Genomic DNA, 25,926 nt, shown 5'->3' with positions numbered 1-25,926 from the left:
CTTATTCTTTCTCCTTTTTCACATCTGACTGTTAATATTTAGTCATCAACAAAAGTGTATTTAGCATGTAACTGATGAACCTTAAGACTTCAGGTCCCTTATGATCTCATTCTAAGTAAATTACCAGCTTCATACTGAGTCATGTTACAATTTTGCTTTCTTCTTTTGTTTTGTGATGGTGCTGGATTGAGACAGGGACTCATGTAACATAGGCTGGACTTGAAATCCCTGTGTATCTAGAATGGCTTTGAGCTTCTAATCTCCCTGCTTTCCCTTCCAAATGCTTGATTGCTACCATACCTGGTGTATTGATTTCTTATTTCTTAAAGAAAGCATCCAAATTATATGAAGCCCCACAAAAAAATTGTACCTATTCTTGGGAATTACTAATTAGTTCATTTCTTTGGGGGATATAAAGAACATTTTTTTTTTGCTCAATATGCTTACTTATTCCAAACACGAACTTTCAGTTCATCAGCAACATTGGAAAAAAGGACTTAATTTCCCTTAGTGTCATTTCTACTAGTCAGATCTGAGAGATTTTAGGAGCCAAACTGACCAGAAACATTCTTTTCTGTGTTGTCATCCAAAATGTTTTAGTACTAACATAGATGTGGATGTCTGACTCAGGTATTAGATTCAGGCTGTATGTTTCCTGAATGGGTGAGAGCATTCTTGTGAACTCACAACACGTTTCTTTATGTAGGCTTGGTTATATCCCATGGTATGAATCCTATGATATAGTCTCTTTGTTTCTTTTTTTGACACAGGTCTGATATAGTCCAGGCTGGCCTCACATTTCACATTTGTCTGTAGTTGAAGCTGCCATGAACTCTTGATGCTCCTGTTTCTATCTCCCAGGTTTTTGGAAACATCACATTTTTTTATTTATTGAAGCTGAGTTGGAAGAATTTTTTACAGTAATGTTATTAACATAGATTTTAAGCACAAGGGTTAAGGGACAGTGACAATCTGGAAGGAAGCTAAGATACACCCCAAAACATAGGTCTAGGTTTCTCAAAGAAGAGCAGCTCTGTGGCAGTTTTAAATACTTTGGAATATTCCTTAAAACTTCCCTGTTAGGACTTACTATTTTTACCATGCTACTTATGCAACTATAATCTATGGTCGATAATTAGCTTTTGCCATGTTATGCTTATAATGTAGCTCCCAGAAGAGGACATATTCTAAATGGCATTGCTGAGAACTGATTCACATTTAGAAAGCTTTATCTTTGTACAAAGAATAATAATATTTCTATTTTGTCATTGAAAACATAAGATAGAACATTTATAACAACCATAATACCCTATTTTCTGTCCACCCATCTAATTAATGTTTTTATCCTGTGTTAGTACTTGTGAGGGGAAACAGCCCTGCTTATAATCCATAATCTATAACCTTTTGAAACTCTGTTTTCTATGATACTATTGAATAGTGAAGTTTTATCATCTATTAATCATATCTTTTCCATTTTTTGAAGTCACCTTGAGACTCTGCTGTACTTCTTTCTCATTCTATTGCTCCAGTGTTCCCTTAGTTATAGAACGCTCTCAAGTCTTTAAATCAAATCTTTTTTTTTTCTCTAAACTTATATGCCATGGCTTATCTTTTCATGGATATTTTGCAGTTATATACTGCAGATTCCTCGGTTCCTTACCTCTTTTCTTGGATATCATCTTCTCCATCATTTATGATACATCCTTTTCTATGTTTTATTTTATTTATTTATTTCTGAGACAGGGTCTTACATAATCCAGACTGAATTTGAAGTCATTGTAGCCAAGCATGATCTTGGTCTTTTGATCCTCTTGCCTCTACTTCCTGAGTGCTAGGATTACAGGTTTGTGCCACCATACCCAATTTTGTTTTCATGCATTACTAGCAGTGGAACCCAGGGCTTCATGAACACTAGGTAAACACTACCAAATGAGCTACATCCCCCACTCATGTCCTTTTCTTTTATCTTTTACACCTCCCTACTAATTTTTTTGACGTGCCAGGCTTCACATATGTCAAGCACATACTTCTATACCGAGTTACATCCTCAGGTCCTTTGAGCTGGACTGACTCCTCTTCTGCTTCCTCGGTTATCGTGTTCATGCCCCCATCTCCAGGGCAGACTCTTGACTCCTGAAGGTTACCTGAGTTATAATACCTTCCCAATGGCATTGCTTTACAATAATTACTCTCTCTTCACATCCACCCTGCATGCAGTATTCTCCCAGGCTTGATTGATTTACTTTAACCACTTTTTTTCACCTTTCTACTCAAGTTCTTTAGTGGTTTCATATTACCAGTGTCTCAAGACCTAATCTACACTGTCAATCATCTGGCTTCACTTTGTTGGACAAATAGTATTACCCACTTTTCCTCAATATGAATGTGAGATTTAGTGCCTTTTGTCATAGTGCTAGTCTGTTTATTTTGTCCCTTTATGTCTTCCGTGTTTTCATCTTAACATAGAAGTGCTTCTGACAGTGCATTCTATCTGCCCTGCAATATCTGGATGATCACCCTGACTCCCATTGATTTTTCTCCCTTCTTAAGGAGATTTTAATCTATGTTTAACAAGATACATTTATTTTCTGATTCTTACTTCTCAATTTTATTTTTAAGGACAATGTATCACTCTCTGACTTTAGATGCTAGTTCTTAGCCGTAACTGTCACAGATTGAATAAAGGACAAAAAAAAATGTTTGTCATTATTCAAGAAATTTCTGAAATGGTTCTTTTTAGAGAGTGAAGTAAGAAACAGAAAAAGGCCACCTTCTTAGGACAATATGCATTCTTCATAGGGCTTTTGGAATCTCAGAGCTTTAGATCAGGCAATCTAGCTCAATCACCTACAATTGTAATCCTCCTGGAAGCATCTCCTTAGTTTTTAATCTAACTATAGCTCTGAATACAGTTAGGGAAGGGGGAGCACTCTATTCCTCTAAGCAACTCAAGAGCCCTGACTCCTGAACCTATTCAGACATTTTAGAGCTTCTACTATATGCTGAGCAGTAGGTAGATCACAGGGATAGAGGGATATAAAGATAACTAGCATCCCTGCCAGAAATCGTCCTTCTCTTCTTATAATTAATAGTAGGCAAATAATCAACATGATTATAATGAGACAAATATTAATGTTATGAATATGAACAAAGTACTGAGACTTTGAGACGGAAGTATGATTTATTATAATAGATAGGGATAAGACAATTAAAAAAAGACATCCCGAACAGTAGACACCAGAGGAGCATTGGTTTAGGGTCATGAGGCTATATGCCAGACACCAAGTAGTACTTAATTTAAACTCATGACAGAAATACCAGGGGAGGGAAATAGCTTCTCTTTATATCTCTAGGAATATGATTCTGGGAGCAACTTGAAGGATTCAGTGTGCCATGTCTGCCTATGAGTTTTGTACTTCTGAACTGTGAAAGGTTAGCATGTATTTAATGAAAATACCTTAGTCATAGTGCTGAATGGTTCTTGTGTTTTTTTTTGAAAAAATAAAATGTTTTTTGTTTGTTTTCAAGCAAATACCAAGTGTCATGTAGAAAGAGCTCTCAATATACACATTTTTTTTATCTGTGAGCCAAGCTCTACTACAATTGGGAGCACTAGCTGCCCAGAACCTGGTACTAGCAGGGATTGAATTTTCTCATGATCTAAGACAGAAAGGTCATTTTGTAAGAAGAATGACTAATGCATTGAGTTCTACATAATATAGTTTCCCCTTTTCTGAAATACATCATCTATAAGAATCATTTCTATGAGGATCATTTTAAACATTTGAACCCAAAACTTGGTAGCACATACTGTATGGTTTTGCAGTGATTAAATAAAAGCTTCCATTTTAAAAGAGAGTATTGGTTTTTGATAGCTTAGTTATTGTATACTCTGAGGTTCAGTGAGCATGAGGATTATGTGCCTTTCAGGATACTTCTTTTCTTTAATTTGATTTTTTTTCATTAAAAGCACACCAGAATACTTTCATTCTATTGTATAAACTATTTTGTTGTTTTTAAACAATGATACAAGAATTAAATTTATTTGAATTCTGATTAAAAATCTTTTTTTAAATGGTCAAATGAACATTCGGATGGATCTGACATTGAATGGGCAGTTTTAACATTTAATCAGTGCTAATTGATTTGAATTTGTATATAACTCTCAGCTAATGTGATAAATGTTTTTTAAGAATAAATCTAAGTATAATCTAATTATATGGACCACAGAGACCAAGTATGAAGAAAAGGAATGTTATAATGCATTATTGATGAAATTTTACCCCATAATCTGTGCAGTTGTGGTGGAGAGATCTTTTAACATGAAAAATTTTGCAGTATTTGGATTCAGCAGTTGCCAGAAATAGTGAGGACATACTGTAGCTTTCTTTCACATACAGGAATTTGCAAAAGTGTTCAATCCTATGATTTAGTAGTGTATATACTTTTTAAGTTTTGCCTAGTGAGTGAATGCACATGCATGTTTGAGATGCATGGATTTCATACTAAGGTTTTTTTTAAAGATTGAAACAAATATTTTCTAAATGTTGTGAGCATTTCAGACAAGTTGAGTGTTAAGCTATTTCCCTCTTGATTGTGGCAAATGCATAATTATAAACAGCAATTTTTGTTTTCCTTTAGGTTACACTATCCTTGTTATATTGTCACCTAGCATTGTGAATTAGAGAAATTTAAAGTCTTTTAATTGTGGTTTTGTTATTTAGTGGTAAGATTAAATGAGAATATAGCTCAGTGGTAGAGTACACACATCCCTGGTATAGGCAAAGCTGTGAATTCAAGTCCCAGTACTGAAAAAAAGGATGGGGGGCAAGGGATGTAGCTCAGTTGATAGAGTTCTTGCCAACATGCATCAAGCCTGGGTTGGTCTCCAGCACTGCATTAACCTGACATGGTGTTATACACTTGTAATTCTACTCAGGAAGTGGAAGCAGGAGGATCAGAAGTTCAGGGTCATATTCATCACATAGTATGTTTGAAGCCATTGTGGGATACATGAGATCCTATCTCAAGAGAAAAAAAAAAGATGTTGAATTACATGTAACCTGGTATATCATCTATACATTTCAGTATTTTCTTTTCTTGGTAATTAATTAGCTTCATTAAGGTTTTCATCTTTGGATTTACTTTTGCACCATTCCTTAGCACTATTTTCTTCCATGCTGTATTTTGGAATTGGTTTGCTTTATCTTTTATACTGACACCCTGTAGTAGCTTAAATTAGCACCCAGATCTCTTAACAGATATATATCCACATTTCCCCACGGCTTTTCTGAGTTAAAAGCCCTTTTCCAGTTGGTAGGCCAAAGTAAACAAAGCTCCACCTATTAACGGTATTTGAGCAAGACAAGAGTGTCGATAAGAGGTTAAACAAGGCTCTTAACTTTGAGAGTTAATTACATATTAACCATGTCTGAGGGTCTTAGTAACTGCTTATAAGATTTCAAAAGGGCCAAAATAGAAGCTCAAAAATGCAGTGAATTATCAAATATCCCAGAATTCTCAGTGATCTAACTAGACCTTTGATCCTTAAAAATACTTACTTTCAGGATAGTCCATTTGAATTTCCTATCTCACTAGTTTGCTTTGAAGGCTTATCCATGGATCTGTATTAACTGTTATTACTTACTTGGAGGATTGATGCACTAAAACCTAGTAGCTGTTATCTGACAGTAATTTACACATGTGACTGTATTATACTGCTATTGCATCATGGACAGTTACATTGAAAAATGTGAGGTATTAGGTTTGGGAACTCTCATGTGACAAACATATTTGCCTTTAAATGTTTATTATTATTGCCTGTATGGTGTGTGTGTGTGTGTGTGTGTGTGTGTGTGTGTGTGTGTGTGTGTGTATGTGCAAGCGCTACAGCACACATGTGCTCTTCTTTCCTTCTACCTTTATGTGGGTTCGGGAATTGAGCACAGATCACCAGGCCTGTGCAGTAACTGCCTTTACTAACTGAACCATCTAGCCAGTACATAGATACTTTATTTCTCTTTGTACATTTTAGATATATTTATTTTATTTTATGTGTAAGAGTGTTTTTGCTTGCATTTACTTTGTGTATGTGTACTGTGTGTATGCCTGATGCTTGAGGAGGCCAGAAGATAACAGGAGATTCCCTTGGAATTGGAGTTATGGATGGTTTTGAATCACCATGTAGGTGCTGGGAAATGAACCCAATTCTTCTGCAACAGCAACAAGTTCTCTTAACCTCTGAGCCATCTCTCTAGCCCACACAACCCTATATACTTTAAAAATAGTGAATTTAGGATACTGTATAGAGATTAAACAGTTGTGATCAGGGATTCTTAACGTTTTGGACAAAATATACCCCTGAAAGCTGAGTATGGTAGCTTACATTTCTAATTCTAGCTCATAGAAAGCTGAGGCAAGATAATTATCTCAAGTGGAATTCAGCCTGTACTAAATAGTGAGTTCCAGATCAGTCTGAACTTCAGAGTGAGACTGGTTCATCACCCAAAAGAAGATGCTAGGGAAATGGCTCTTGGGTAAAATGTTTTCTCTACAAGCTTGAGGACCTGAGTTTGGAACCTAGGAAACCACAGAAGTCAGCTATGGTGGTGCATGTCTGTCTGTAGGTTGAATACTGGATGAGCTGGTTTGGGCTAGGGCTATGGAAACAGACAGATGCTGGGGACTTATTGGCCAGATAGTCTAACCAAAAGACAAGCTCCAGGTTCAGTGACAGACACTGCTTCAAAAATAAGTTGGTGAAATGGTAAAAGAAGAGTAAAGTCAACTTCTGGCCTCTGCAGATGATCACATGGGTGAATGCATCACAGGCCCCTACCACAAACACATGGTGGAAGGGAGGGAGAGAAATGGGAGAGAGGGGGTATAGGGAGAAGAAACCACACAAATATCCCCTTGAAAATCTGGTAAAAGCTATTTGAATTTTTTACTTTAAAAAGGTCATATTTTTATACATAGACTTTTTTCCTTTTGTACTGGGTTAATAGTGTATGTTCTTGAAACCTTTTCACTGTTGTGCTACCTGCAGTGTAATTTGGACTGATTCTGAGATCTCACAGAAGTGGTAAAACATGCAAATTGTAAGAAAATCCAACTGGATGTTAAAATGCATGCTCTTAATCTCAGCATTTAGGAAGAGACAAGAGGATCAGGAGTTAAAGGTCTTCTTTGGCTACATATCAAGTTCAAAGCCAGCCAGAGTTATATGAAAATTTGTCTCAAACAAATAAGCGAACAAACAAAAATAAGTTTACTAACTCAAGAAAGTTAGTAGTAAATAGACTATGATGAAATAATCAAAACGTTCATACTAAAACTAATGAATGTAAATTTTCTGTTTATTTCTTTTTCTCTCTTTTTTTGAGACAGTATCTCATATATTCAAACTGGCTTCAAAATCATTATGTAGCTGAGGATGACTTTGAACTTCTAATTTTCTTGTACCACATCCTAAGTGCTGGAATTATAGGTTCCAAGTCAGTTTTTATGGTTCTGGGTGTCAAATCCTTGATTTTATGCATCCTATATAAGCACTCCACCACCTGAGCCATATCCCCAGCCAATAAGATTACTTTTAGTTATTTTGAAAGATTAATATTTAAAGATTATACATTTTGAAGTGAAACTGATGATAATAAATATGCATTTATTGTTTATTATGTATTCATTATAGATTATAAAGATCATTGGCCTTGAAGGCATTCGATAAAATTCTGACTCACATGAAAGAAACAAGGGGTGTTCTCTAGTTTATCTGTTAGCTCATTTCTCTATACAGTAACTTGTGTAAAACATAAGACCCCTCTATGTAGCAGGAGTTATATCTATGAATCTGAAGTGCTGCTGGTACTTGCTGAGCATCCCTAACTTGAAGATAAAAATTCTGAAAGTTTTTGATTGCTCACATGATGCTACATGTAGAAAATTCTGCATCTGACATCATGTGGCAGGTTATAGTCAGAAAGCACATGGGAAGTATTGCATAAAGCTACTTTAAACCTATGCATATATGGTGTATAATGAAAATAAGTGAATTCAGTGTTTAGACTTGGGTCTCTCTAATTCTCTCTCTCTAATTTGGACTATATATGGACCATATTTATTTATTTATTTATTTATTTATTTATTTATTTGTGTGTGTGCATGCAAATAAAGAAAATCTAAGCAGATAATCTGAAATCTAAAAGACTTAGCGTCCTAAGTATTACAAGATGAGGGCTATTCAGCATATGCTTAAGATTGATTCACAGGGTCAGGGGCACAGGGAAGGAACAGCTAATTCTGCTTACAGGAAATTGCAAGTGAATTATTTTATGGAGAAAGTAATAATTGACAAAAGTTTTCTGGACTTTCAATAAGTTATAGACTATAATGAAGATGACATTTAAATTGATCATTTCTACATTAAATGAGTTAACTATGAGCTGTGACTTACGTTGAAACACTTTTTATTGTGTATCCACATTTGTTCATTCATTCATCCATTTATTTATCCATCTGTTCATTCAATATTTGTCAATGGAGTGTTTACTATGTGCTTTCAGTAAAATTTGTAAAGGTTCCATTCTCTGTTTTCCGGCTTTGAGAATGTTGCCTAGAAACTTTACTGGAAGCTGATGTTTGATTATACGTTTTATTGTCCCTGGAGTGTTCAGTTCAAGAATCCAAGTTAGTAGTTAGATAGGAATTCTGTTGGTCGGGGACAACATCACAAAATAGTAAGGCATTAACTATGCATATTCTGGGGTGATGATCAATATGAAAAGTTGGAAATATTACTTCTAATAATAGAATAATTTTGTGAGGTGTTAGAGGATAAGCCATGACCATTTCAAAGCTTTGCTCTCATGCTTAACTTATAGATGTTATGTTATTTAACCTAGAGCCTTGCCTTTGGGAGCTTATTACTGTAACTATTTGAACAATCTTGAAAGTGATTAAATCAGTTCTTCCTCACTGTATTTTGATGCACAATCTTTTAAAGAAAGAATAACAGAGTGTAGAGAAATGCTGAATTTATTGAGTCTTATTATTATTAATTATTTTGCTGCAGGACTGCTCAGGGCCTTTAATATAAACAGAGTTCTCTGCAAATTTATCCCAAAAGGAGAAGAAGTATAAGTATCCCAACTTTTATGAACATTAATACTCTTCCTTGGAGTGTCTTTTCTGAGGATTAGTGTTCATAAAACTTCTGGGGGAATTATGGCTTTAAATTTAACTTTTCACTGTGTTCAGAATTTGAGGATGTCTGGGTGGAACATTTGAAGTATATTTGTAATTTCAGTGAAAGATTTAAACAAATAATGAATTAAGAAATAATTACATTCCTCAACTTAGGTGAGATTTATTTATCTAAAGTGAAGATAAATGCTGAGCAATAATCAAATAAATTAAGACTGTCTAGACAACCAGTCTGTTGAATTAAGGGCAAATTTAAGTTAATTGTTAGCTTAATTCTATTTATCACTTGAGACTGCACTATGTTTTTAGCTTATTGAAATGGAAAGGATTGTAAGATTGGCTTTTTAAAAAACACAGAATGATTTATCTGACAGTTAGCACAAAATCCAGATAGGTATAGATTAGACAGGTAGACAGACAAACAGGAACAGTTGTATGTACAGTAACAAGCTTCTGTTCATACTGATATACTTTGTTCTTGTCTGTTAGCAAGCATAATACTTGTTTAAAAATCAGAAAAATTGACTATTAATACTTAGAATATTTTGACTCCTTTGGGCATATACATACACACATACATATATGTGTGTATATATATTGACCTGATAACTATCCTTGTTAAATTTTCTTGGTTACTTGAGATAAAGGTAATGTAAGGGCTAGAAAAAGCTCAGTGATCCTTTGCTGGCCTAGCTAACATGTATAACATGTTCAACCCTAAACACCAGTAAAATCTACCCTGTTACAGGGTATGGTGGTGCACATCTTTAATCCCAGCAGAGACAGAAGCTGGCAGACTTCTGTGTATTCTAGGTCAACCAAGGCTACTGAGGAAGGCCTTATCTGAAACAAAACAAAACAACAAAACACCAAACCATACCAAACCAAACCAAACCAACCAGCCAGCCAACCAACCAACCAACCAACCAAACACACAAACAAACAAACTCTGTTACCCCCAGCCACATGAATGTGGTTTTGTTTTCTTAGTATGTAGTTTTTCTAGTGATTGCAGCAAGTATTTGGACACCTGCAACATAGCAGGCTCTATTCTGGGGAAGCAACAAGTTTTCATCAAGCTGGCATAGTTGCATGGGTTTGTAATCCCTGCACTCTGGAGGTTGAGGAAAAAAGAATCTTTTATTTGAGACCTGCTTGGGCCTCATATCTTGATCCTGTCTGATTTGCTCCTCATTCATTGCTATCTGGCCACACTAGCCTCATTGATTATGGCACACACACACAGAGCCTTTAGACATTTCAAAGTGTACTTCAAAAATAGGATCCTTGCTCTTTTCTCATAATTCCTTTTCACCTGACTACCTGTTTTAAAAAAATTAATTTTAACCCTTCCCTTTCCCCTTCTCTTTTCTTTCCCTTCTCATTACTTCATTCTTTCTTTGACATGCATAGTCTTGCTGCACAGACAGACAGGCTGGCCTCAAAATTGCAATCCACCTGAATGATCCTTCTGAGTGTAGGAATTACAGGTATGTTCCACCATGCCCAGTTGAGATCTGTTTTTCTACAAGTGATCATTGGATTTTATAGTGATGGGGGGCGGGGCGGTAGAATGCATAAATAGTTAAGGAGTGTAGTCTCAGAGACTTGTATCTTATAGTAGGTATCATCTTTTGTTTTTCCTTCCAAATTGACAGCTATAGTTGTTATATTAGAAAAGCTTCTATGAAGCTGGGCATGCTGCTGAATACCTTAATCACAATACTCAGTAGATTGAAGCAGGAGGATTGCTGACAGTTCAAGACCAACCTGAGCTGCATAGCAAGACCCTATCTCAAAAAAAAAAAAGTTCATGTGTTTCCATTCGTTTGGCTGTTTGTCCCTGTGCTTTTTCCAACTTTGGGCTCAACAATTCTCGCTCATACAAACCCAACTGGACTCCTGGAGCTCCACCTGGGGCCTGGCTGTGGATCTCTGCATCCGGTTCCCTCAGTCATTGGATGGGGTTTCTAGCATGACAATTAGGATGTGTGGCCATCCTATCACCAGAGTAGGTCAGTTCGGGCTATCTCTTGACCATTGCTGGCGGGAGTGGGGAGAACAAGGGAATCCGTGACTGATATGTAAAATTAAATTAAATTATAAAATTAAAAAAAAAGAAAGAAAAGAAATGGAAAGGAAACACCTTTCTAGACTGCAAAGTTTGTCTGTGCTTTACCTGTTGGCATTAAAAAATAAAAAGAACACTTCTATGTTTTTTTTTTCTTTTTTTTAAAGAGTTATTTATTTACTATGCTTACAGTATCCTGCCAGCACATATGCCTATATGAAGAGGGCACCAGATCCCATTACAGATGGTTGTGAACCACTAATGTGGCTGCTGGGAATTGAACTCAGGTCCTCTGAAAGAGCAGCCAGTGCTCTTAACCTCTGAGCCATCGCTTCAGCCCCATACTTCTGTTTTCTAACTTTCCATTTGTCATGAAAATTCCTTATTAGTCATTGTCTTCACAATTAACATGAAAACTGAAACATTAACATTAATTTGTTCAGCATCATGGAAGAAATGTTTTGCATAACAATCATTCCTTAATATCTAATGAGGTTTGGTTTCAGAATTCCTGTGGGTACCAAATAGGAGGATCCTCAAGTTTTTTATATAAAATGATGTACTTACACAGAACCTCTCTAATCATCCTATATACTTTAAGTCATCTCTAGATTACTTGTAATACCTAGTATAATATAAATTGTGTGTAAATAATTTTTTATTTTTATAGAATAATGACAAAATGTTTGAATATCTTCACTACAGACACAATTTTTATTTATTTTTTAATTAATGGAGGACAGGGTTTCATGTAACCCTGGCTGGCCTCAATCTCACACTATAGATGGCCTTGAAGTCCTAATCCTCTTGCCTTTACTTCCAAGTGCTGGTATTATAGGTGTGCACCACCATGCTAGCTAAGCTAGATAGACCCAATCTCTAAACAACAACAACAAAAAAAACAAAAACAAAAAAAGTTTATAGCTGACAGAATCTGAGGATAGGGAGGGCTAACACTAATTGATTTTCTTAAATAACTTCCTGTTTAAATTCTAAGACCAATTATTCAAATTCATATTTAGGGCCACAGGGAATTTTTCTGATTTTCTTCATTCTTTATTCACATATGCCAAAAATCATGATAACAACCTAATTTACTCCCATGTCTTATATCATGTTACACCCCTGACAAGGCCAGGACAGCAGTGCTAGTGATAACATCAAGTAAATGCTAATAAAAAAACTATTTTTCATTTCTTCCTGTCTTTGGAACATATACCCTTAGAAATTATCAAATTAATAGGATTTATAATCACTCTAAATAGTGCTTCTCTTCAACCACTTTTATAGATATCTTGATTTATTTTACTACTTTCATCTCTACTGCTACTCTCTTTTCTCTTTATTCTAATTAGCTTTTTTCCCTTATATTTACCTCTGTAGTATGATTTATTTCATTTGTAACAAGTGGTACAAAAATAAAGAGGTACTAAGATAGCATTGGAAATATAGTGAATGCAGATTGAAAAATAAGTATATACAAGCATGTATTTCCTTGCTCTTAGAGCTGAGAGTTCACGCAAGCAATGGCACTCTAGTAATCATGAACACACGAAGCATCACATTTTGGTTTCTAATTTTATTCCCCAAGAAAAGGGACCAAGGCTCACTACAGAAATGGGTGATTGTAAGGCTTGGACAGGCAGGGAAGATACTGTGAGCTTGGGGCAGCCTGTGGCACTAGAAAGTAAGGAAGTTTGTGCACATGTACAAACACAAACTAATAGAGGCATGCCAAAAGGCACACAAGAACCAAAGAGTTCCCAGTGAATAATTTGAATAATTTCAGCAATAAATAATACACTATTGAATTATATACTGAAGTGCAAAACAAATATCTGTGAGTCCATACTGATTGAATAAATCAATGAGGAAAAGAAACAATTCTGTATTGTTGAAAAATTCTCAACAATTTATATAAATACAGTACCCTCAAAATGGTAGACCATAACTTCCTGTTGTTCAAATGCAGAGTATGCATAGCATTCCTTCCAAAGAGTACAGAATAAAAAGGAGAGTGAATGTGTAATTTTTAGTGGAGGATCCTGGGAAACCTTTGCCTGTCTAGGTGATTAGATTAAGGTTATCATAAAGGATCATATGTACTGATAATGTGTCTGTGATTAAATGGTAATTTATAACACTGTCTTAACTTTTCCACTGCTACAATATTGGATTTGAAATGTACCTTTTATAAAAGCTTTTATTTATAGATGAGAACCTGTTCTTAGCTTTGAGCTAATGGATGAATTTAAGCATAGCTTCTATCTCTAAGAATCTTAGAATCTACTGAGGGAAACAAGATTATATCATGTAATACAGATATAAATAATAGGAGGTGCTAATAAAATTTAAGTTGAAAAAAGTCTAGATATCTGCTGCTGGAGGCATGGAAGTTTTACAGAAAAACAAGTTCTTCTGTTTATTTAATTAGCATTTTTTAGTGCTAAAGATGGAACTCTGGGTATGGGGCATGGTTGGTAAATGCTCTACCACTGAATCACTGAGTCGTATACTTGTTTATACAGTCAATTTCTGGAAGAGGGCTCAGAAGATTCTCTAAGTGTGATTTGACTACTTTAGGAAACAAGATACATTTTCAAAAAGATTACTATTTTTTTTCTAATAGCTAACCTTAAATACAAGATAGTCATTTGGGGATCCTTTATGATAGCTAGTAATATTGATCAAAATTTCTTAGAATAATAGCAAAATCAACAGATTAGGTGTACTGTCTTTTACTCATTTGGGGGGTAAATCTGGTCAAGTCTGGGATGTGTGGCATTTAGATGTTAACATTTCTTTTCTTTTCTTTTACCTTTAGGGTTGGCTGCTGCCAAACTCTTATCTGAATATAAAATTAATGTTTTGGTTTTGGAAGCCCGTGATAGAGTTGGAGGAAGAACATATACTGTGAGGGTAAGTGATTTCAATACTTGTGTCACTTACAACTATAAATGGGGCCACTTGAAGTCATAGCACTTGAGGAAATCTCATGAGATTACACAGTTAAGCCATTTGCCCACCAAGTCTAAACTATTTCATCAAGTAAGTGACCTTTTCTTTATTTGTTTATTTTTGAGACAGTGTTTTTCTCAGTATCTAAGGCTGGCCTTAAACCCATTATATAGTCCTGGCTGACCTCAAATTCATTCTCGTACCTCAGTCTGCCAAGTTCTGGGATTATAGACATGTACTACTATGCCAAACGTGATCTTTCTTTTCAACAAGTGCTCACTTGGTAGTGATGGCCTCCGACTTCAATTGCTTGCATTTTAGTAAACACAACAAATGTGAACAAATAACTTAAGTACAGTGTTATAATCTCTAGATTGGAAAGTCAAGTTGAGTATATAGTACCTGAGGTAATAATTTGGCTGGACTAAAAGTAATTTTGTATCCCTAATACATACATACATACATACATACATACATACATACACACACACACACACACAATGTAAGTTCCTTGTTTATTCAGTAGTATTCAGCTTAAAGAAGTATAGTGTGTATACTATGCAGAAATAAATATAACATATCTTTGTGTACATTTTGCCCTTGGCCTCTTTGCTCAGGTCAGGTCTGGCTAGATATAAGAAGCACAGTTCTTGTTACATCACTGCCTTTTATACATGGACCTACATTAGCAGTCTGGAAAATTGCAGGCTATTGCTTAATGTTATGGTGTTTACAAGTAATAGAATCTGTGGGAGCTCACAAAAGTACATATGGAGAATATATAAGGAAACAAAACCAAAGGTGGAAGTTTGTGGGACATGTAATGAGACAGGAGACAAGGGGAGAAGTAGCTAGAGAAAAGCCATAGAAGCTAAGAAGGAGCACCAGACTAAAACACTGCTATGCCAGACTGCCACTGGAGGGAAGAGGAAGGAATGCTCAACAGTGCCAAATGATGTAGGATGAAGGCAGAAAAGACTCCTTTGCTTATGGCAGTTAGAAATTCATTAATGAGCCCCTTTGTTAGAGCATACAGAGTGGTAAAGGCTGAGTACTGGTAGTATAAAAAAAGCATATTGTTTTAAAAAAAGACTAGAAGGAGAGAATGTCTGCTTACGTAGATGTTTTTGTCAGGATAATAACTGAATGGCCTATACAATGATAGTAACAGTGGTTTAGGCAGTGAAAACATTAAATTATTTCACAGAAGTTTAGTGGTAAATAGATATTCCAGGATAGTACAGGAGTTCAGTTTTGTCATTAAGACTTCAGATTTTTTCTACCCTTTGTTCTACCATTCTTTGTATGTTATCTTGTTACATTTCAGTAACAAAGTGAGTACTATGGCTCTAGTGGCACGTCTTCTCTCAAGGGAACAAGAATCACTGGCCTTGTTACTCACAGCAGTAAGCACTGCACTTGAGAGGCCTAGGCAAGAGAGTAATGAGTTTAAGACCAGCCTGTGCTACATAGTGGTGTCTTGTTTCAAAAACAAAGAAAAGAGGAAAGAGAATGAAAGAGCAGCACCATCCTTGAATGAGACAAACAGAACTTTTTCCTTTACCAGTAAACTCCAGGCAGACATTTGTCTCATTAAGCAGAATGGCTATCAACTGTAGGTTGAGCCTGGAAAAGCAAGTATTTAACATTTCCAGGCAGCAGAGAAGACTAGGCATAAAAAGGGAGTTTGGAATGGCTACTGCAATAGCTGTGTGATAACATCTGAACTAGGATGGTGCAGTAGCTCTTGCAGTCATACCATGTCATGCATTCTTTTTGTTATGTGCATCTACTTCACTAGACCCATGAGACCTGTTTTTATTTTGCTCAGCTTTAACAGTGTGGCCTACAACTTCGTTACCCCATGTGTGGTCTATAGACTTGCAGCCTTGGTATTATCTGGAAACTTGAGAATAAATTCTCAGGGCTGCTGAATCTCCATTTGCTTTTTAATAAGCTTCCAAGGGAAGCTTGCAGATATGCTGCTCTGTAGTATAAAGCATGCTTGATTCCTTTACTTTAATGTAAATCAGCATTAAATATATTTGAAGTATTTCTGGGTGTTTCATTAGATATAGTCTGCCATTGGTTTTGGTTAAGAGCACTTGTTGCTCTTGCAGAAGACCTAGGTTTGATTCCAAGCACCAATGTGGTGGTACTCAGCCATTTATGAGTCCAGTTCCAGGGTCTAAAGTCCTCTTTTGACTTCTGTGGGTACTAGACACACCTATGGTGCATACACATACATGCAGGCAAAACATGTATACATTAAAAATGTACAAAAGGAGTGAGGAGATTGCAATCTCTTCACTATACCCACCTGAGTCTACCTTGCATAAGTACTACTAGCATTTCGCATGCAAGTCTTCTCAGCTGAGTGATAAGATATACTCATATGTCTTTCAAGAAGCTCCTGTATACTTTCATTTTAATTTTCTGTTTGTTTTTGAGACGGGGTCTCACTATGTAGCACTGGCTGTCCTGGAATTCGTATGTAGACCAAGCTGGCCATGAACTCACAGAGACTCACCTACCTTTACCTCCTGAGTGCTGGGATTAAAGGCATGAACCAACATATCTGGCTCTTCATTTTAAATTTTTGATATAGGGTCTTTCTGTATAATCAGGCTGGTCTTCGAATTGAGATCCTACTGCCCCAACCTTTGGAATGATGGAATCATAGGTGTGTACCCCCACAACCAGCCCATTTTCAAATTAAATTGAAGGCATTGCATGGTAGTGAAAGACAACTTGAATATTCTATGTTCACTTAATAGATGTGATTCTTCTTTCATTTCTGAAAAATAGTCTTTCATTTTAGAGATAGTTATTGTTATCCCTTAGCCCTACTTTTCTTATAATTTAAACCTTTTGCTTATTAAATAGGAATATCAGTCATCCTGCAGATTTTCAGTTAAGAGCAAGTCATACAAAGGAAATGAAATTCCAACATGCTTATCCCAGTCTATGTTATTGACTTGAGCTACTTGGCTATATTGCTCTATTTATATATGTCAGCAGCAGACAGGAATTAATAGTGTCTATTCAGCATCGTACTCTTTGGTATATGAGAAAGAAATCTTAGAAATACTTAGAAATGAACACTTAGCATTTATATTTCAAATGCCTAGAGAGAGAGAAAAAGAAGGCTTATGAAGGGTCAGAATGGTATTTAATAGAAAACAAAATCAAATATTTTTGAGAATTGATTCAAACAATGCAATCAATCAGGATAGTTTTGGAAGAAGTCATATAAACTATTTGGCTCTTAAAAAAACAAAATTTCAAATTTGATATTGCCACTTGACTTCTGATGGATTTTTCTACAAGTTCAGAACTTACCATTTTTCTTAATTAAACCATCTATAATTCTACAGAATCAAATTAATAAAGTTGGAATGCCTGCAAGGCCACCACAAGGTCAACATATTTGTTTCCTAATAGAAACCTCAGTGGCCTCTTAGGCTGAATAACATGTTCTAAATAAAGAAAGAACAAGCACAGCATGATAGAGTACCACATTACACTTCTTAGTGTCTTCCTATAGAACCCAAGGTACCTCATTTGAGTATTTCTAATTTTTAAAGAAACATTTTCTGGAATGCCTCACTCTTTTTCCTGCTTCATTTAGGATTATTTGCTTTAAAGAGAGTGTCAGTATTCTAAAGAAATGTTTGGAAATTCCCAAGAGTCTCTTTGTTGTCTGTGTTAAAGCAATAGAAATTTATTGGTGTACTGACTCCAGTTTTATTCTTAAAAAGGTGTTGGAAACTAAAGAAGCTTCAGGAAATAGTATTAACAGTTAGTGAAAGAAAATGTGAAGATTATGATACCCTGATTAAAGAAATCAAAATAGCCCTTCACTACTACTGCTAAAGCAGAATGGAAACCCTGAGTAACTGCTTTATTGAAATAAGCAAAATGCTAACTAAAAAATCACTCTGTTGATCTGTCAGGGAAGTTAGAAATTAGTAGATATAAGTGTTGAACAAACATCTCAAAATCGACCATCCAAACTGATTTTTTTGTGTACTGGGCATGAAACCCAGAACATACTGGGCAAGAACTGAATCACTGAGGTACAACCTCATGCCTAGAGTAATTTCTTGTTGAGGAGCATAAAACATTCACTTTGGAGAGCTGCTGATGAGTTGCTCAGTGGCAGAACAATTTTCTACCATGCTAAATGTCCTGTGTTCCCTTGCCAACAATTGCAAAAGCAAGACTTCTACACAGCAACTCAGCAAATACTTGTTTAGTACTTCCAGACCAACCTTCATTCTGCCCAGAAGTTGTTTTGCCTTTGTCTTCAAAATATGTTTGTAATTCATTGTTTCCTACTATTGTCACTGCTACATTATGGTGAGAGCCACTATCACCTCTAGGCCAGGTTACTGCTTTAGCTTTCTAATTTCCCTGTTTTTACTCGTTCCCTATGATCAATTTTATCACAGTAGTGAAAGTGAGTCGTTCAAATCCAAGTCAGATCTTAGTACTACTCAAAGCCTTCCAAATGCTCACCTTCTTACTTTCCAGTGTCCTGAGAGGACGCCCTAATTGACTGTCTCCCTTGTTCATTTTAACTCAGCCCAGGGAAATATGTGTATGAGAAGAGGTTTTCAACCCTTCTCTTCAGGTTGGGCTGCATCTTAGAACTAAGGGTGAACTGCAAGAAGACTAGACTACATGTGTATTTCCTCCTGGCTTCAAATCCCAGCTACTAAAAAGAAATAGTTATCTAATATTATTAGTAGCTCATAAATCTTTTCTGAGAAAAATAACTCCCAGAAGTTTACTTATTTCTGCAAGGTTTTCAGGTACAGTGATTACTACACAATAAAAAATAATCAGACAAGTAAGGATAAAAGACAATGTACAAACACAATAACTGATGCAAACAATAGAATAGAAGTATACCTGAAAGAACTCACTAAAATGCATAACGGAGTTGTAGTTCACCAACATTCAACTTGTTGATTAAATAAAATGTATTAATAAAAAAGCCGGGAAAAGTAGAGAGCTGCATTTAAAAGGGAAAAATAAAATTTGTAAATAATTAAATAGTTATGTGAATTTTTTATACTTTTAAATATTCTTTTGCCATGATGCATTTTTTTTCCTTGGAAATGTTTTAGAATATCAGCAGAAACACACAAATGTGGGCTGATTTAAGATTTCATCTGACGGAAATCAGGGAATTGGGATTAATAAATCCCTGGGTGACTCCTAAAGCAATAACCCAAGAGAAAAATACATGTAATAAAAGTTAAGTGATTTGCAAAGGATCTAGATCAGCATATATAGTATATCATCAGATATACTATAGTGTTTCTTTATGTGTTGTATTGCTGAATCAACCTTACCAGTAGCTCTACAAATGGACATGCCTACTGAATTGTCAGACAGTGTTCCCCAGTTTTTGAGTCAAAGAGAAAAAGGTTTTGAGTTTCAAGTGTACATTATAAAGGATGTGCAAGACACAATGAAGTTAGCAAAATAAACAGAATTTTTCATGACAAAAGATTTCTTGATTACAAAGTTTAAGTAAAATCATCACTTTTCCTCTTTCTGCAGAATGGGCATGTTAAATGGGTGGATGTTGGTGGAGCCTATGTGGGACCAACCCAGAACAGAATCTTACGCTTGTCTAAAGAGCTAGGCATAGAGACTTATAAAGTGAATGTCAATGAGCGTCTAGTTCAATATGTCAAGGTAAGCCTGACTTTTTATTTGTATGACCAATTCATGAACATTTTATTTGAGAATGATTTGGTTTGTTTATGAAGACTTTTCCCCTTTTTAAAGGTTATTTTTAAATTCTTTTATCATGTATTTCAATTTACATGGTGTGATGCATATTACATAAATGTATTGTCATATAAGCATATGTTGTATGTTGAACATGTTCCTTCTCATACTCTTCTACCTTTCTTCCCCCTCCCATTAGCCTCCTTTGTTCCCCTAGATAGTTTTGATTCTACTTTCATAATTTTATGTATCTGTATAAAATCTAGGAACTACAAATAAGATCAAACAATATTTCTCTTTCTGAGATTGTCTTAATTGCTTAATATAATTGTCTTCAGTTGCACAAAATTTCTGGCATAATTTCATTGCTCTGTATAGCTGAAAAATCTGATTATTTATATATACCATATTTTCTTAATTCCTGTGACACTTAGGTTGGTTCCATAATTTAGCTATTATGAATAATGCTGCAATAAATATTTATGTGTAAGTATCTCTGTGATATTTTGATAAGGAATCATTTGGGTAAATACCCAGGGATGGTAGATGTAGGCCATATGGTTGATCTAATTTTGTTTTTTTTGAGAGACCTCCATACTGATTTCCATAGCAACTACAATAGTTTATATTCTTACTAGAGTGGTGTATAAGTGTTTATTTTTTGCCCATATTCTTCTCATGATTTGTTGTTATTTGTTTTTTAGTGATGGTCATTCTTGCTATAGTGAGATGGAATCTCAATGTAATTTTCATCTCTAATGGTTATTGTATTTCACCTTTTGAAAACTTATCTGTTCATGTCATTAGTTAGTTTATTAGTTGAATTCTTTGATTTGTTATTGTTTAGATTTTTGTATTTTTTTTTTATAAATTCCAGATGTTATTTCTCCACCGGGTAGGCAGAAGCTTTACTTTTCACTGAAGATATTTTATTTTCATTTTCAGTATATTCTGATTATGGTTTCTCCTCCCTCATTTCTTCCTAGATCTCCCCACCTTCCCATCCATCCAACTCCACACTTTCTCTCTTTCTTTAGAAAACAAACAGATAAATAAACAAACAAAAATTTAAAAAAGAAAAGAAAAAGCATAAGAAATACACACACAAATCATAAAAACATAAAAATCAGAAGCTGTAAAGCAAAAGACCAGTAAGATAAATGCCCTAACAAAGCAACATGAGACAAAAAAAATCTACAAATACCACTGCTGGACATGGGGCCTACCCTTAAGTATGGTTTATAGACCCAGTGAGATTCCATTGGAACAAACTAATTTTTTCTTTGCAAGTGGTTGCCAATTAGAAGTAGCTTCTTATCTAGGGATGGGGACTCGTGTCCACTTCTTCTTCTCAGCACTGCACCATCTGGCCTGGATCTGTGCAGGCCCAGCTGAAGCTTTTTAATTTCATGAGGTTTCATTTATCAGTGTTGGCATTATTTCCTGAATAACTGGAATTATTTAGAAAGTCCCTAAATATGCCTAAATCTTGAAGTGTTTCTCTACTTTTTCTTGTAACAGTTTTGAAAGTCTCAGGTCTTGGATCCTATCTTAGTTATTTTTATGTTGCTGTGACAAAACACCATGACCAAGGTCAGTTATGAAAGAAAGCATTTAATTGGGTTAATAGTTTCAGAGATTTAGAATCTTTGATAGTGGAACAAAGAAATGGTGGCAGGAACAGCTGAAAGCTCACATCTGGGTCTTCAAGCAGGAGACAGAGAGAGGGAAGGGGAGCAAGCACACTGAGAATGGCACAAGTCTTGAAATCTCAAAATCCATTGCTAATGACACATGTCCTCCAACAAGGCCACACCTCCTAATCCTTCCAAAACAGTTCCACCAACTGAGGAACTACTATTCAAACATATGAGCCTATGGGGCCATCTCCAAAGTAAATTCTGAGACTCAAGGCAATCTTTTAATTGTCACCACCTGTAAAATCAAAAAGCAAATTGCATACTTCCAAAATACAATGCCACATAATATATTTTACCATTCAAAAAGGGATGAATCTGGGCATAGCACAGAAATACTGGACCAAAGAAAGATTGAAACTTGGCAGGGAAAACTGCAAATCATGTAGGTCCATGTCTGATGTCAAAGAGCTTAGATAGCTCTGTCTTGCCAGCCTTGCTGCCTGCAAAGATACAGCTCTCTGTAGGTGGTTCCACTCCATGCATGCATGCATATCTCATGGCTCTAGTACTTCTAATATCTTGGAGTTCCCAACACAATCAAAGTTTCACTTTCACAGCTTTACAAGGTTTCTCAGGTCCTCCTTGCAGTAACTCTCCTGTCCCACTCTTGGCCTCAGCAGCTCTGCTTAACCATGGAGGAAGATTCCTCAACCTTTTAGTCATGTATCTTTCATGATTCTAAAGCCAGAACCATGTGGACAACACTGCCAAGTTTGACTACCAACTTAGAGTGGACCCAACATCTTTGAATAACATTTGTAGAAGCTTTGATTTAGTGTTGCTTTTTAGGAGCAAAAAATTCCTTAGGCCTTTTGCTTTCACAAGTTGGAAGCTTAGATTGATGGGGTCTTGTTCTGAGGACATCCCTCCCTTTATCCTAATGCAGATGAGGCTTACCTTGATCTCATCTCTTTCAACAAAAGTCTTGGCTCCAACATTAAATTTCCTGGTGCTCTTTTTCTCTTCAAACTGTATTTTTTTTGCCTCACTTGTTCTCTTTCATGGTAGACGTGCCTAAGAGTGATTATTAATAACCAAGCAGCAGAGTCAATATGCTGCATTGAAATTTCTTCTGCCAAAGAAATTAGTCCATTGCATTTTAATTTAGCCTCAAGCAAATTCTTAGGACAAGGACAGAAAGCTGTTATATTCTTTACCAAAATATCACAAGAATGGTTTCTAGCCTGGTTCATGTTGTTCTCCTCTAAAGCCTCTTGAGCTGGGGCTCTTAAGCACTGTATCTGCCATGATCCTACCAGGATGGCCTATTAAGCCCCTACTTACAGTGTAAGTATGGTCCCAATAGGCTCATATGTTTGAATACTTGGTCCCCAGTTGGTGAAATTGCTTGAGAAGGAATAGGAAGTAATGGTCTTGTTAAAGAAGGTGTGCTACTAGGGATGGACCTTGAGGTTTCTATAAATTTGTGCCATTCCTAGTGTGTTCTCTCTCTGCCTCATACTTTCAATCAAGATGTAAGCTCTCAGTTGTTCTTGCCAACAGGCATTGATCCACCATATCAATTCTAACTCTCTGAAATGTTAAGACCAACTAAGTGCTTTCTTTTATAAGCTGTCTTAGTGGTGGTGTTTTGCCATAACAAACACCATGAAAAGTAACTATGATACATACCACAACCCTCCCAGCCTGTACCCTACTCCCCTTCCTAATGCATTTGCATGCCATAGGCAATAGAGTTACTTGGACACACACACACACACACACACACACACACACACACACACACACACACACACACACACCTGTGCATTCTTCCATAGTCCCAAGCAACTCCTGATTTACCTAGGATCCAGTTCTAAAGGCCCTAAAGAGCACAACATTTTGAGGCCATTTTAGCTTTTGAATTGGTTCTTCTGAATTTTCACCCAGCATGTCTTTGAATACTTTGTTCATTTGCTTTGTACGTGGATTTTCCTCTTGGGGAGTATAGCTTGTTTGTGCATTTCCTAGTGTTTAAAGAAGAAATTGTTTAAACTCAGCTCCTCAGATCCACCTAAGAAACAATAGTGTTTTCCACTGTTATTGTTTCTCACTGAAGCCAAACATGTAGTGACTGGAAACTAGAGAAATGCTTGAGAAATTAACTTTACAATCTATTATTCTAGGCCACTTCCTGAAACTATGAGGGAAGGGGTCATTTATTCATACCAAATGACAGGATTTCCATACCAGTCACCACACCTATTTGAAAAAGACACATCTTTTCCTGACTGTATACCATCATGTTGGGTCTGGAGGCTAGAAGGATTGGGAATTTTCTAGGAATTAAGGACACTTGTGATCTATGCACAGTAATATACAACCAGCAGGCCAGGAATCTTAGCAAATTTGATAAACATGTGGTTTGGGATTCCTAGGAGTGTGACAGTAACAGGTGAGAAGACAAACAAGTAGCCATTAGAAATATTGAGAGCTCAGCGGTTAAGAGATCAAAAAAGTATCAAGAGGTTTTCCAAAGTGGTGACAGCTGAAAGTATATCTCAGGGGCAGAGCATTTGCATAGTATGGATGAAGCCTTAGATTCAGTCTTAAACACCATAAAAAAAATACAAAATATTTTGAAATGTTGGCTTTGTTAAGCCATAGTAAAAAAATTTCCTATTTCTTATTTCTGCAAAGCATGGCATTTTCCTAGCCTAATGGGTAATAATAACAATAAAAATAATAGCAGTTCCCATTTACAGAAAACCTTTTACATTTTCATATTTAATGTGAAGAAGGAAACCAAATATTTTGTGCTCAACTATTTAAATAGTCTGCACTTCAGCCAGGTAGTGTGATAATTAACCTGGAAGCCAATTGAGTAGACTCATTCATATTATTTATTTCTTCAGTGAGTCAGGTACTGAAAGATCTTTATTGTTCCTAGAGGCTATGAATAAAGAACTAAGTCCTTTTTATGTATGAACTCACTATATTCTTAACTCACTATATTCTTATATCTGTCTCCTAGGCTGACATGATTTTCCCCATTCTACAGATGAGAAGTCTAAGGTTCAGTCAGGTAGAGTGACTTGACAAAGCTGTGAAACTAGTAACAGTCTGCTAATCCTTGAAAGCATCTTCTTTACTTCACTATAAATTCCAGGAAATGAAACTGAGGGAGTGAAGAGAATAGCACTGGGCCTCTTCTGTTTGTAAAATATCTCACCATCAGTTTCAGTGAAGACTGGCTGATAAATAAGCAGATGCAGTTAGTGAAAGACAATGATTTTTTTCACTTCCTTACTCTGCCAGTTTCATGTTCCTTTTCAAACAATGAAAATTTGTAGTTATGTCCTCAACTAAGTATTTTCTGGTCTCCCAGTTATGTCCACTCTAAAGCATGAGAGCAATGTAAGAATTTGATAGGGGCACATGGTGAATAATTCAATGCCCTATGTTCATTCTCTCTCTGTCTCTCTGTCTCTGTCTCTCTCTCTCTCACTCTCTCACTCTCCCTCTCTGTGTGTATGTGGGTGCCTGTGTGTCTGTGTACATATGTGTGAATATATGTGGAGGCCATTCATGAACTGTCTCCTACCTTATTTTTGAGACAAGGTCTTTCATGGGAATCTAGAACTTACTGACTCAGCTAGACTGATTGGCCAGCAAGACCCGGGAATCTGTCTGCCTGTCTGTGCCCTCCTAGTGCTGGGATTACAGATGCACCATGCTGCACTCAAGCCTAGGGATCCAAACTCAAGTTCCTCCTTGCACGATAAGCACTGTACTGATTAAGCCATCTCCCTGGACACCCCCATTATTCTTTTAAAAATCACATTTAATGCGTGTGCGTGTGCGTGTGTGTTCATGTATCTGTGCACATATTAAGGTACAGGTATGGAGGTCAGAGGACAACTTGTGGGAGTCACTTTTCTTCTTCTACCATGTATGTTTCAGGGATTGAACTCAGGTCAGAATTGATGGCAAGCCCCTCTACCCACTAAGCCATCTTATCAACTCTTCACCCCATTATTATTAATTGAGACAAAGTAAGATTAAAATGAAAAACTGGTGTTTAAGAATCTGGATGTTGTCCACGGCTAGGCCCCGGGTGGAGCGCTGGGAGTCTAATTAGTGAGAAAGAGGAGGGTTTATATGAGCGAGAATTGTTGAAACCAAGGTTGGATAAAGCACAGGGACAGATAACCAAATGAATGGAAACACATGAACTATGAACCAAAGGCTGAGGGGCCCCCAACTGGATTGGGCCCTCTGAATAGGTGAGACAGTTGATTGACT

The 25,926-nt window shown here is 36.1% G+C and overlaps 1 protein-coding gene across 1 annotated transcript in view; it reads left to right on the top strand.

Annotated features, from left to right (window-relative positions):
• The window catches only part of Maoa (amine oxidase [flavin-containing] A), a 70,043-nt gene that overhangs the window by 3,264 nt on the left and 40,853 nt on the right, over positions 1-25,926 (top strand). Inside the window, exons 2-3 of the mRNA XM_006976875.4 lie at positions 14,100-14,194; positions 19,808-19,945. Of these exons, the coding sequence (XP_006976937.4) occupies positions 14,100-14,194; positions 19,808-19,945 (233 nt within the window). The remainder of the gene's footprint in view (positions 1-14,099; positions 14,195-19,807; positions 19,946-25,926) is intronic.

Source organism: Peromyscus maniculatus, chromosome X (genome assembly GCF_049852395.1).
Source record: "Peromyscus maniculatus bairdii isolate BWxNUB_F1_BW_parent chromosome X, HU_Pman_BW_mat_3.1, whole genome shotgun sequence".
In the NCBI taxonomy this organism is placed as follows: Eukaryota; Metazoa; Chordata; class Mammalia; order Rodentia; family Cricetidae; genus Peromyscus; species Peromyscus maniculatus.
The sequence above is the reverse complement of the archived record's forward strand: the minus strand, read 5'-3'. Positions and strand labels throughout refer to the sequence as shown.